Below are 13,352 nucleotides of genomic sequence, written 5' to 3'. Positions count from 1 at the left end.
ATCATCTTTACAGACTTGGCCAAGGTACCATGGCAAAGCAGAAGCAGCCTGTTCACAAACCTGAGCCAGCAGACACCATGCTGTCAACCAGGTTGAAGTGAGGGCTCAGCAGAACTGTGTCAATGTTGCTAGACAGTGGGTCGTTGTCCTTGACACCAGCTGAGCCCTCCTCCTCTGACACACCGGCGCCCGAGTGCTCGTTCAGGGTAACATCATCGAGCCCTACAATGAAACATTCACAAAGCAACAACGTATGCCATCATATAACATTGTGCACATCCAGTAGTCTTCCAAAAAGCGATGAAAAAGAATTGGTGCAAAGTAAAGTAAAATCCATCAGCATGGCAGTCAGGCATCATGCAGAAGCTCCCGTTTTGAAGTGAAAGATTCTTATATATTGGAGAGGTGAAACCTGTGTAGTCCTAATATAAGCTTTTGCATGCAGTGCCTTTCGTTTTTGAATAAAAAGAGAACGAAAATAAAAATGAAATTTTTCTCACCAGATCCTTGTTTAGAGAGATCATCGCCCTCATTCATGAGCATGTCCATCAGTTCATCGTCTTGAGGGAGGTCATGAGGCAAGATGTCCTTTAGCCCCAAGTCCTCATCATCACTTCCAGTCTTGGAGGAGGAATGAAATGAGAAGAAATCAATACTGGTTAAAGTCACGGCACAGCCGAAGCCTATCTGGGACCAGACTTTGCAACGACTATCTTCTGCAATTTATTTGTTTTCACACAGTCATGTGCTCTTTTCACCTGCATTTGCCATTCAGCAGAGGGAAGGATAGGAAATAAGACAAATAAAAAGAAATAGGTGTTACAAAATATGGCCCCCAGTTTTGATCAGATGCCGTTAGACTTGCGCTTTGGCCACTTCTCACCTTGATGGGAGTACAGGTACCGTCGTCATGGAGAGCAGGGCTCTCTCCCTTGCTCCCACCAGCGGTGTGAGGAGCAGGAGAGGGAGCACCACTGTCCGATGGAACGCAAGCATCATCCGATTTCTCCTGCGACGTCTCCAGGACAACGATGGAGTTATCCTCAGAGCGCCCCAGTGTAGAATCCTCGTCATCCTCACTTGGCATGTCAGGAGTTGGTTCTGTCCGGCTAGTGACAAGCAGCTCGTGGCCAAAGAACGCCTCCTACATAAAACGGAGCAAACATATTGTTGGTATTGCTCCATATAGCCCAGAAACTCGTGATTTATCATGCCAAGCCTGCACAGATCAAATGTCAGCCGAAAATGACCTTTCTTACCATACCAAACTTCACCACACCAAACCTCTGCTCAGGGTAAGCTCAGGGTATTCGGGAAGCTTTATCTCCCAACCTAGCATATAACACAGTATAACAACCCTTTTGTAACATGATATATGCGAGACTGCTACAAAGAGGGCTCCACTGCTCTTTAGTGTTCCTTTAACACTTTCCTGGCCTATTCCCAACGATTGCCTGCTATCGATGGTTTCAAATTGTATTTTGCCGCTGCCCGAGTGCTCTCGGACAACTAGTGCCATTTAATGGGTTATTTAGGAACTATTTAGTCAGTTTCGCTTTTCAGTTTGTTTTTTTCCACTGCGCGCAGATTTTTAAAGGGCGTCCGGAGAAGGGGCATGGTTGGCGTGATAAGCACTCGTAGTTTCCAAAACAATATCGGTGTCACCCGCCGCTCCGTGCACAGAAACGTCTCATTTCTACCAATTCTAATGCATTTGCGCAAGAAGAGTTTTTTAGACTTTGGAAGCAGCCTGACGCAAAAGACAACTTCGGTTTGTCAGATTTCAGAATAGAGTTCCGCATTCTTCACCGAACCGCTTCAAAGCGCTCCCGTACGCTGATATAAAGATATCATGCCTGTTCTAAAGGTCACAGTTCTTATCTGCAAGGTGTTAACATCCTTCTGTGAGGATCATTTGCCGGCGGCTGCACAGGCAGTCGAGTGTCATGTGAGAAGACGACCTCGGCCTCGCACTACGGCTAATTACTAGGGTTAACACTTTCTTTTATATCTCAATAAATGTTTTATACAGAAAGATGATATATGCTGAAATATTGCACAGGTCCTCTTCGTTGAAAATGTCTATTCTGAAACTTTTTAAATGTTTTTCTGTGCAAAGCAACGACGTTTTTATGTAACTTTTTCTTGTTAAACCTACAAAATATTTGCTTAGATATTTCTTCTCTCAAATTCTTTTTAATAAACATGTTGTTTGAGACTAGTAATTTTGTAAACAAAATTTCCTCCTCTTCAATTCAATACTATGCACTTTTGTATCAAGCATGCTCTATAAAATTATTTACTAAACTGTTCAAAAACTGCTGCTTTTCTCGCGGGCAGGAAAATGGAAATTAATGAGTCAGCACGGGAATGATCACTCGTGCACTCTTCAAAGAACTGTCCCTCAAAGAGGAACTACAGGGTCAGGCATCACGAGCAGCAAACGGAGTTTACCTGAAGGTATGAGGGAAAGCTATCTTCCAAAGGGTTTTTCTTTTTTACTCGCCGCCGACGCTTGGGCTTCTCTGCCGTTGTGCCTGTTGTTTCAGCTGCTGGCTCAGGGGCTGGGGCGGCCACGTCTCCAGAGAGCGCAGCAAGCGCTGCCTCTGAACTTGTCTCCCCAGCTGCACGCAAGAACAGGCACATTTCAGTCGCAGAACACACCACCACTAGTTGCGATGTCTCTACGCCCGAACGTATAGCGCAGTGACTTCAATGGGTTCTCACGGGAACACGGGAATACAATCAAACTTAGCTATTATGAACAGCATGAAAATCGCAAGTTACTTCGGCATAGCCAGAGTTTGTTGTGCATGATAAGGTAGGAAAATTGTTGACAACCAGTGTGACTTTGTCACGTACATCGAGAGATGTGCAAGAGAACAATTAGCAGAAAATACATGCTGACTTTGCAGTTTCACATTGCAAAGCAACATGTGGGCTACGAGGGGCCCATGGTGGGGGGCTCTAGGTTAATTTTGACCCCCTGAGGTCCTTCAGTGTGCACCTAAACCTAAGTACATTCCACTCCCATTGAAACGGGGCTATTGTGGCCAGGAAGTGAACTCGCGACCTTGTCCTCAAAAGCAGCACACAACAGCCACAGAGCCCCCATGGACAGGTACGAACAGAACTGTTCTCATTATCACTACTGGCAAGTTTCGCATAGTAAGGCTGCAGTTACCTCCGGCCAAAGGCAACGTCACATCCTGTTCCTTGGCGGAGACGCTCCGACTTCTGGCTTTTGCGACAAATCCTCCGATTCCTAACAGAGATAAACAAACAAGCAGCAACAATTAGGGGAGAAGACACAGCAGGAGAGGCACAACAGATTCACAAGCGGGTAGTACTTACCCCAATGATCCCCCACCTAACTCATGCAACAGATAAATGCAGCGTCTCGAAAACAACATGGCAAGCCAAGCAATTAGCTCATCATCCCTTCGTAGGTGCCATTTATCATTTTCTTGACCTGGAACGTGCCAAGAGACCTTACTAGGTGTCTGCGTGTAACCTTTCCTTTTTTTTGTTTCTGCCTACCGCAAAATTCCGAGCAAGCGCCCCCACCTGTGTAAGAGCCTCCCTTAACTTGACTGCTAATTTCAAATTTCCCCACCGTTCCGCGCCAAAAATGGCCACATCTTCTAAAAATACCACTCAGCTTTTACACCCAATGCTAGAAAATGCTATGGCAAAATCATGTAAACGTCACCATTACCATCTCTCCATCGCTTCTTCTCTCAATTACTGATCACCCTGTCCTGCATCGACTGAACCACCCAATAACCACAAATTTTCCAATCTTTTCATTCCCTCAAATCTCCTGCCACCTTCAACATTTTTTCCCTTCCCAAGGCACCTATTTCATTCTTACAGATAGAACAATGATTACCTGTTACACACACTATAAAGACTGGCCAGTACCCCTTCTCCCGTTTAAGGTAAATTATAACACCATCTACCACTGTTCGATTCCTAATCTATTATGAATTTTACATAGCTCACGGCACTGGTCTTTAGCTTCTTTCTCTTCAAGTTTATTGGACTACGAGCTTCATCCAAGATAAGAAAAGTTACTTTATAACCATAAACAATCCACTCACCATAGTTGCAACGCCCATGGTGACAACCTCAACAGGCAATCTGACCCTATGCCATTTGGCAGTACAGTCAGCATCAAAAGTTTAGAGAACACAGGCTCCACGAAGATATGAATTTCTGTTCTGTTAAGGGGCCATTGCTCTTTCGAGCAAAAAAAGGCCCAAATATCTTTTCACATTCCTTTGCTATATGTAATGCACAGCATTTTTATTTTGTTTTTGCTTGATTGGACCCCTGTACCACCTTTAATTAATGATTTAGTCTGATTTATGCACCACAAACATGTCATGAAATGTTTAGTTTTTTTTTTTCTTCTCAGAACAGCATTTCTGACGGTGTCCTCTTGCAGTATTTCTTTTTTTGTCGGAAAGGTAGACAATTAGAGAGTTAGAAGGCTTATAACAGAACAAATATTAAAACAGAAACTTTCTAAAGTAATATTTTTGTCCTAGGTGTTAATATGACTATAAGTTCTTGCTTTAAAAAGTTTGACATGTTGTAACATTGGCCCAAATCAGTCTCGATCATTCATTCTTGCAGCACTGCAAACTCCGATCATTCAACATCATTTTGACATGCCAGTCTCCTTCAACCAGCATTTCAGAGAGAGCTCACCTCCGAACAAAACCACACAAATAAACAGATTTCTAAATATTTTAAGAACTACTTGCTGCACAGAAACATTGATTGCATATTTGAAATCAGCATGTCAAAATACATAAGTGATGCAAGTTTGATCAAAATGCGCCCATAAATTAACAATAAAATTGCTGTTAACCCTTTGAGGGTCAGATTTTTTTGCCAAATGCGAACCCCCCAGGGTCAATTTTATTTATTGCTGATTTAAATTCTTCAAAAGAACCTATTTCGAAAAAATATGGTCGTAATTTTTTTTTTAGAGTGACAGTAGCGTGAGGAAAAAATTGTTTGTGTAGTAAAATACACAATGTTTATTCATGAATAAGAAGATAAGCGCACTGAAAAATGGTTGTGTGCACGTCCGGAAACTGATGCAAGTGAGAAGCCTTCGTCTTATCGCCAACAAGGTGCGATAGAGCTTTTGTGGTCTCCAAAAAAAAGGAAACGCAAAAACGGCAGCATCGTTTGTGTATATACGCGCCTGCCTGGGAACATGTGTAATCGCACCGCGGTGGGCGATAAACGATCGAGTAACAAGCCGTCTCCTTTTGAGAGATTTGAAACCAGATAGCCATCAGTTTAGCGCGTGCAACAAGTGGGATCCGCCGGAGAAAACCGTAACTTGCCGTAGGTGCCGCGCACGCACGCACCCGGATGCACAATTGATAGCCGACGCATCGTTGCCATTAAAAAAAACGAAGAGGCATTGGCGCAAGTAAAAAATTCCACGTGTTTCTGTCGAGTGGCAGCACATGCCAAGCGAAATAAATGATTGAAAGAGGCGCGCTTTTTAAATGTACAAGCGGTAACGTACATGCACATCATTGACTATTTTGAAGGTGCTCGCTAAGGACGTACATGTACGCCATTAACCCTGAAAGGGTTAAGTGGAGTGTTCCCCCCTCTAAGCATTATTATTGTAACCCCTAAGCATGTCTTTTCTAAATGAATAAATCACTATGTAGGTCACACAAGCTACTCCCGAGTACAACTCTGAATTCAAGGCTGGTGCACTGCCTTCGCGACAATTGCACAATTCTTGTGTCCCATAAACTTTTGGGGCCGACAGTACAGGCAAGTCATGCCTTGAAGTGCCCCCAAGAACCAAGTGTGCAGACGTACCAAGCTTTTGAAGTTTGCGCTGGCGCTTTTTCTTCAGCTCGCTCTCAGCATCCTGTTTGGCAACCTCTTCGGAAGTTAACTTTGTCTCCTCGTCTACCTCCATTTTAGGTTCTACATCCATGTCTGGCAGATCTGCAAGACCGAAAACAATGAGAGTGATGTGCGTTAGCATGTGGCAATTGGCACTTGATAGCACTTCAATGGCAAGCTACAGACTGTGTTCAAGGTTCTGAAAAGCGCCACAAATACACACAGTGCAGACAATCTTCTCAAAGCACTTGTCACCTTTGCCCGGCATGCTGAGTAGAAAATATGAAAACTCTTTGCTGGACTGCAGTGCATTGTGCAGAACACAAAATTTGGGTGGGCTACAAATCCCGGCGGTATAGAAAAATAATTTTCAACATGTTTAGAGTAGCGCTTATTACACTAACACAGCACAACGAAGATTTGCAAGCACTAAGACCAATAATCAAATATGAAGCTGCACATTCAGATAAACTTTGTTAATTAGGAATTTTGTTAAAATTGCAGTTTTTGTTCTCAGCAGTCAAGAAAACTCATGAGGTGCCTAGAACATTCCTCACAACAAAATCATTCCAGGTGAACTTTTCTGAATGAAATACCACAAGAAATCTGGGAAATACTTTAAAGGATTACCAACCATGACTGTTTCGATCTTTCTAATTTTTCTTGCTCTAAATTACGCTCCTCGACTTCGACACCATAGAAAATTACAGGCAAGATTTGGAGCCCCCTAATTATTCAATAATAGCTTTTCTACGACCCAGTTTCACTGTTGTTTTGTCATGACGCAAGAAGTGGTCCTGTGAGAGCGGGAGATTGCAAGGTTTTTGGCACTGACTCTGGCTCATTCAGTCACGTTCTATGCTACTACATCAGACGGCACAATGAGTAGCAGCACAGCGGATGACCAAGCAAGCCGTAGTGAGTGCCATAACGTTGTGGCTCATACACATTGCGACTCAAAGCTAAAAAAATTCGTTTACAGGCTTTTGTTCAGTGTTGTCCTTCAGTTTGCTTCAATTTTTGCGATGGTGAAGGCCGCAGGAGCATTTCGCATTCGCCTGTCATGATGCCGGCGATGGCGCGAAGTGCGACCTTGACTGCACGATGCCAGCTTAGTTTAGTCTGTGTTGCACAAATTCAAGGGTGGTATTCTCGGACAATCACTTTCATGGATACTATCACTTTCGCGTGACCTGGCATTGGACGCATCGAAGTATATGGCCAACACCAAGCCTGCCACTGTGCGCTGATAGCGAGCTTGCCACATCGGCAGAAACACTGTCGACTGTCTACGTCGACATGTATGGTACCAATTCGCACGAAATCTTGTACAAGTGAAAGTATCTCAGAAAGTGATCTGCCTGAGAATACTGCTCCAGCTCGGTGCTTTCCGCTTACACCCTGTCCAGCAAGCGTGCAGACAAACTTGCTAGGCACACTTGCCGCTTCTCAGTCAAGGCTGTGTGCTTGATCTCAGGCGCAATCGCCAATGAGTGCCTAACTTCATGCAACATTCCACACATCACTACGCCTGCCTCGGTTTTCAGGCCTCAGCTTCGCAGCTGCTTCGCCAGTTGTCGGCAATCATGGTTACGGTTGCATGCCGAGTCGACGCAAGTATTTGCTGTGGCCATAGGGCTCCTGGGAAGCTGAGATACCAAGTGAGAGTATGAAGGACAGGCAGAATCGCATTAACTTTCCTCACAGCCACCATATTTAACTACATCATGCATGCAGGTCCTGTACAAAAAATTTAGCTAAATAACTTTCGACGGCTAGAACTTCAGTCGCCTCCATGCGCTAGTTCCAAGATAAAAAGTGATGCTGCCACGAGATCGATATTCAAATACAGTCAAGCAGGTGCAATGGTCAATTGGCCACTGCAAACGAATTCTCGTCTTTGGCTTGTCTTGGCTATAAACCAGTTATCGTAACGAAACTTGCTCACCGGAACCGAAACTGTTGATTATACAGTCAAAGTCTGATTTTTCCTGACTTCCTACGGGCCGCGAAAACGTCTGAAAAGCGAATGCATGCCTTTTACTGCCCCCAAGGGCTCAAATTGCTACAGGCAGGTCCGAAATAGCTCTGAAGGCCTGCCAGTACACTTATTAGGCGTATCCTAGCGCATACTGTCATAGGAGGCAGCGAGTGCACACATTTATAGTTAGGCAATACAGACTGTTTCCCTTGACAACTGCCTCTTCCCACTCTTGAAATGCTTCACCGCAATACTTTGCATATGCTTCACTGCGTAACACTGCTGTATTGAGGCAAAGCTTACTTTCAGGAACCAGCATTATACAATGCATTGTGCTTTCAGAGTTTTCAAGACGCTGGTGAGCACTAAAAAGGCAGAGTTGACACCATTGCTAATTGTTTCCATGAAAAACACGGCACCGAACAGAAGGAAGCTTGGTAACAAATGTCGAAGTAGCTAGGCCTAGCGTTTCCGCAGCAGTGGCTACAGCTGCCAGTCGATCTGCATGCGAGAACGCCAGTTCGAGGAGGTGGATAATCAAAATGGCAGCGGTGGTGGCTACGATTAATGCCGTTTCGCACCTGCACTCATGGCAACAAGTCCTAAAAATTCGACGGCAGAGGTTATTTGCGTCCAAAATTTTAGACGTTTTTATACATTCACTCTATGGAGTAGGCGGCGCTGCCGCAAAGGCATCCAAATTATCGGGCATGTCCGAAAAATCGGGCATCTGCAAGATCGGCCGTTGACTTCACATGTCTTTCATTAACTATTCATTACTTTGGAATACTTAAAAATTTTTAATTCTGAAATTCAAGTCAGAGCGAATATCGGATAGCCTAATACACAATCGAATATGAAAAAATATCAAATATTTGCACAAGCCTAGCAGACAGCTATTATACCTAATTGTTTAGGCGCCTCTGAGGCATGCTAGTGTTTTTTCTGGGTTTTCAAAGTGCAGGACCTTCACTTATCGCAAGAAGTGAAAACTAAAATGTGTCCTTTCCAGCACTCGTTTAACAAAACTACAAACGTTTCATCACTGGTCTCTCTGCAAGGAAGTTCACCTTTGCTGCCGTCTTCAGAGTCCTCTGTCGAGAGCCTGCTTCTGAATCCGAACAGGCCAGCCGATAGGGAAGACTGCGGCGGCGTTGTCGTGCTGCCCTGCGGAGCTGTAGGTTGGCCCCCCGAGGGCTGGCGCGGCCGTCGCACTCGCTGCCGCTTGGGCTGCTCGATGGTCAGTGCCTTGATCTGCTGCATACCAGACTCCGACAGGTACACGCCGTCCATGTAGAACTGCGGCACCGTCGGCTTCTGTTTCACGGGCACCGGGGGTGGCTCTGTAATGAAATCCCATCCCATCGAAGCTCAGGCAGAATGGGAAACAGGTTCTGGGCAATGCCTTCCAGTAGAAAAAAACACTGGGCACAGAAAGTGTGACGGGCACTGGCGCTTAAGGGGAGATGCTCCTCAGAAACATTTCTTTTTAAGTAATGACGCTGGGCGAATGAAAATTCTACCACTTATAGAGCTTGATCTCTTCATTCGAAATCTACTTTTAGTTTTAGGATATCTCGATGCTTTCATGTCCTAAGTGCCGTGCATATGTGAGAAGCAGTGCATGTTTGTGCAGCTGCTGGACTTAGCTGTTAGCATGATACAGCAGTGCAAAATTATTTTTCTTGTCCCTAACACTCCATTGAGTGCTAATAAGCAAGATAATATGATTCCCTTCACAGGCAACATTTTAAGAGAATTTCGTATCTGGTGCTTCATATTCAGTGGCTGGAGCCCGAGTACATCAAAAATTTTCATCCTTAAAAAAATAAATTGATTGCATTAAATCCTAGATAAGTGCATTCTACATATCCTAAAAATTACGCCCATCAAATGTGGTCTTGATTGGACCAAAATAAGTACATAAAATATTGTGCACAAAAGCCTTGTTTGGCCCAAAATATGAAGTTGAGAAAAATGCGATTGAAAGTTATAAAAGTTGTTTACTTCTGTTGTGGAAGTGGTATCTATATGAACATTGCACACAATGTAGGCCAGGGTATCGAGATTCAATCCAGAACATTAGAATTCACCCGCACCGTATGTTGTTCGCTCAGAGTCTTTGTGAGCAGCGTGCTCCAGACGAGCCTCCTTGGCTAGATGGCGACGGCGAAACCTTGCCTCTGCTGTCTGCTTCGTCGACATGTTCGAAATCCTTCTCTTGTCACAGTCTTTGCTCAGCGCAACGAGTTCCTTTGAGGGAAGCACTCCTAGTTCCTGCAGAACTTGTTCGTAGCATTTGTGACCTTCGTTAAACCACAGGACAGCGAGTGCTGTTGCCATCTCCACGACTGTGCGCGAAGCAAACCTCGTCTTGGGGCACAACAGCCAAATCTTACTGTTCAATGATTCGGCTCCATTTTGAGTTTTCCCCTTGGCGCAGCGAGTGAGTAGCTGTTTCTCCGTCAGCCTTTTGTATGTGGGCAGCATTGTCTTGGCCTGGCTGCTTGTGAGAATAGGGGTGTGTGCTGGGGTTGCCTGACCCAACGCTTCTGCCCGCTTGAACTTGCACCAGGAGTCCTTTCCATCCGGACAAAACTTATGGTTCTGGGCTGTATCTGTTGAGCATAAATGGAAAAATGATGCCCAGATTGCACAATACATTCCATGTACACTTCCTCTGTTGGCAGTGATGGCTACTTGAAAGTAGCTCCGCAGCTTCAGAATTACTGCATCTGTAAGCTTCTCCCCTCGCGGCATTTTGAGTTTCCGCAGGGCAGTCCCAAGCCGCTTGGCTACGTGGTTGGTGCAGTCTTCTTTTGTGATGGGCACACTTCCATACACGTTTGCCGCTGACACAGCTGTATAAGCCTTGCTGTCGCCATCGCTGAGAAAGGTTGTAAACCTCAGCGGAGTACTGTAGGACTCGGTCCTCTTCCATATTCTCTCAGCAGCATTAGTCTCCATGGCGTGTGCTGAGCAATCTACATTTTTTTCGCACACTGGCATATGAAAAGCTTGCCATATTTCTTCCTCCTCTTCGCTTTCAAATGGCTTGCGTGTACTGCAACTCTGGCAGTAGTTGGACAAAACTTCAAAGTCTAGGCAAAGCCCCGTTTCCACAGAAATGGCTGTGCCTATGCCATTATGGCTCTTGTGGCCTCGTTTCTGCCAAGTGCCATCAAACATAACAGCTACATTGGCAGATCCCGCTTCCTGTGCTGTTACTTTCCGAGCCAACTTCAGGTTTTCAGCCACTGCTTTCGTAGCAGCGAGGTGTACTTTTTTTGTTATGGCGGTGAACGACTTATGGTGCATCGGTTTTGGCAAACCAAGAACGGCACAAAATCTGACAAGTTGATTGTGTCCAGCTCCGATTGCACGCGCCGCAACCACTGCCTTGATGTTCACGGCAAAACTCTCTCTTGGCCTGACTGAAGGGTGCGCTCCGCCGTTAGCGTCGTCTGCCGGAGCTGCACGTCGCGACGAATACGTCGACGAGACAATGGACGTGAAACACGCAGCATTGTTGCAACGCAACTCCAAACATGACGCGAGTCCTTTCCGCTTTTCGGGTAACTCGCGGATGGAGAGTTCGCACCGTCCGCATGCCGGACATGCCGCGGCACTTACCAGTAAGTTGACGATGCCGATCTCGCAGATAAAGGTGCTCGCCATCTCCTCGCCGCTCCTATCTTCATTCTCAAAGATCTTTAGCTTTTTCTCCGATGTGCTGACGAATTCGTCTACGCTATCGATGAATCTTGATCGCCGGGCCGGCTCCGAACCGTCGAAAGCGTCGTCGTCACCGAGGTTAGGCTTCGCTACCGCGGACGTCTCCGTTGCAAGCCGCTTGACCTTGCGGCGGGTTCCTTTGAACTTGTGCTTTGTCCGATACTTTCGAGATCGAAAATCGCGTTTCTTCTCAGCATCCATCAAAATGAGGAGCAGAAAATGCGTGAAAGCCTGGGAACACGTTGAGACAGCTGTGCGTCGCAAGAAGAGCAGACGAGTTGCAGACGACCTGTACTCGTGTTGCGCACTGGCAGCCAATGGCGTGGCCGGAATCGCACCACGTGATTTAAAGATTCACTGAAAGCACTTGGATATTTCATTTCATTGGCGGAGAAATGGTGTTTTTTAATTATTATTATTAATTCCCGGGGACATTGTGATGCGGCAAAGCTAACCTTGGAGAGAAAAAGCTTAGGCCTACCACCTTGCACGAGCCCAATGGCGTGCGACATCGCGGTTTGACGCATCGCGCGCTTGAAAATGCGTCATATCTGTGCCTTTTCTTGCCACCTCGAGTGCTTTAACCGAGTTTATTATACTTTTCCCGATCATTTCTGGCTCTGATTTCTTCATATGTGAAAGAGGAGAGATCAATGTTGCTGAAACAACTAAAAACACAAAATCTATTTCTTTAATGAAAATCGCCGTTTTTTTTCTACCCGCCTCTCCCCTTAAGGAAAAGGCAGATAGGCTTTTCCTTTTTAAGGCTGATATAAGCTTTCCTAAAACTATATTTTCGCTAATTTCGAAGGAGCAGGTTGATTACTAGAAGAGAAATTGAAGGTCAAAGTTCCATTAAACTTTGTGCCGGTAAGCCAGTGGGATGTCACAGATTTTCAAAGCTTTCACATGGCTTGGTAAAAGTTTTTGAAACCTTCCAAATTCAGTCCTTGGCTTCTTTAGAATGCTTGTAATGTTAAACGTTGATATAATGAAGCCAATAAAAATCGGCAACTTGCCTTCATTGTATGGAAATTTAATTACATTAAAATTAGACCTTTCATGCACATAAGTAGAGTCACCGATGGATTTTTCTTACACGGAAGGGGCCACAAGATTTTCCAAATTATCAAGCAATCATAAAAAGTAAATTTGAATGAGAAAAAAATTCATTTCGTTGACTTTGAGAGTTGGTGACGAACGATAACAAGTTATGCCGTGTCGACGATCTCCTTACATCGGTGGTGCGCAGTGCCCGATTTGACAGCTGCGTTCACAAGCAGCCGCTTGTGATTCTACCATTTGACCATCTGCGTCCGTGGAAGGTGACATTTCTTGTCTCGGTAGTCCTTTGGGTGGCAGTGAAATTTCATTATATTGAAATCATGTACAAACACACTTTGTTAAATTGAAGTTCTAAGTAAATGGTGTTCTATGGACAAGAAGTTATAAAAAGTTAAATACTGAGTTATACTGAAGTTCGTTATATCGAGGTTTAACTGCAGTTACTGTATTTATTCAGACACAGGTTGACCTCTTTTCTTTTCAATAATGTTGCCCAAAATGAGGATGCAGCTTGTGGCATCGACTAGAGAGATTTAGTAGCCGTGCTTAGGGTAAATAAAGGTGTGTGTCACGTTCAAAGCTGGGTCGACCTATATTAAAATTATATATTTTTATTTCTCGGTGAGTTTAATATAGTGGCCGACCTATATTCGAGTAAATACAGCAGTCATTACTGACA

General features: G+C 44.8%; 3 protein-coding genes across 4 annotated transcripts in view; 1 reads left to right on the top strand and 2 right to left on the bottom strand.

The window, feature by feature from the left end:
• Nucleotides 1–13,352, top strand: part of LOC119455526 (uncharacterized) — a 582,670-nt gene that overhangs the window by 244,868 nt on the left and 324,450 nt on the right. The gene's annotated exons all lie outside the window — the stretch shown is intronic.
• The window catches only part of LOC119456696 (histone-lysine N-methyltransferase 2D-like), a 292,817-nt gene that overhangs the window by 244,924 nt on the left and 34,541 nt on the right, over nt 1–13,352 (bottom strand). For both annotated transcript variants that reach the window (XM_049668850.1, XM_049668851.1), the window contains exons 14-20: nt 8,944–9,216; nt 5,863–5,994; nt 3,185–3,265; nt 2,455–2,624; nt 884–1,144; nt 501–621; nt 61–222 (exon numbers count right to left, since the gene is read on the bottom strand). In XM_049668850.1, coding sequence (XP_049524807.1) covers nt 61–222; nt 501–621; nt 884–1,144; nt 2,455–2,624; nt 3,185–3,265; nt 5,863–5,994; nt 8,944–9,216 — 1,200 coding nt within the window. The remainder of the gene's footprint in view (nt 1–60; nt 223–500; nt 622–883; nt 1,145–2,454; nt 2,625–3,184; nt 3,266–5,862; nt 5,995–8,943; nt 9,217–13,352) is intronic.
• On the bottom strand, nt 9,872–11,802 carry LOC119455530 (uncharacterized). The gene has a single exon (XM_037716933.2). It carries the CDS (start codon nt 11,549–11,551, stop codon nt 9,956–9,958), a length of 1,596 nt encoding a protein of 531 aa, XP_037572861.2. The 5' UTR covers nt 11,552–11,802; the 3' UTR covers nt 9,872–9,955.

The sequence above is a fragment of the Dermacentor silvarum genome, chromosome 6 (assembly GCF_013339745.2).
Source record: "Dermacentor silvarum isolate Dsil-2018 chromosome 6, BIME_Dsil_1.4, whole genome shotgun sequence".
Lineage (NCBI taxonomy): Eukaryota > Metazoa > Arthropoda > Arachnida > Ixodida > Ixodidae > Dermacentor > Dermacentor silvarum.
This window is presented reverse-complemented; position numbering and strand designations above follow the sequence as displayed.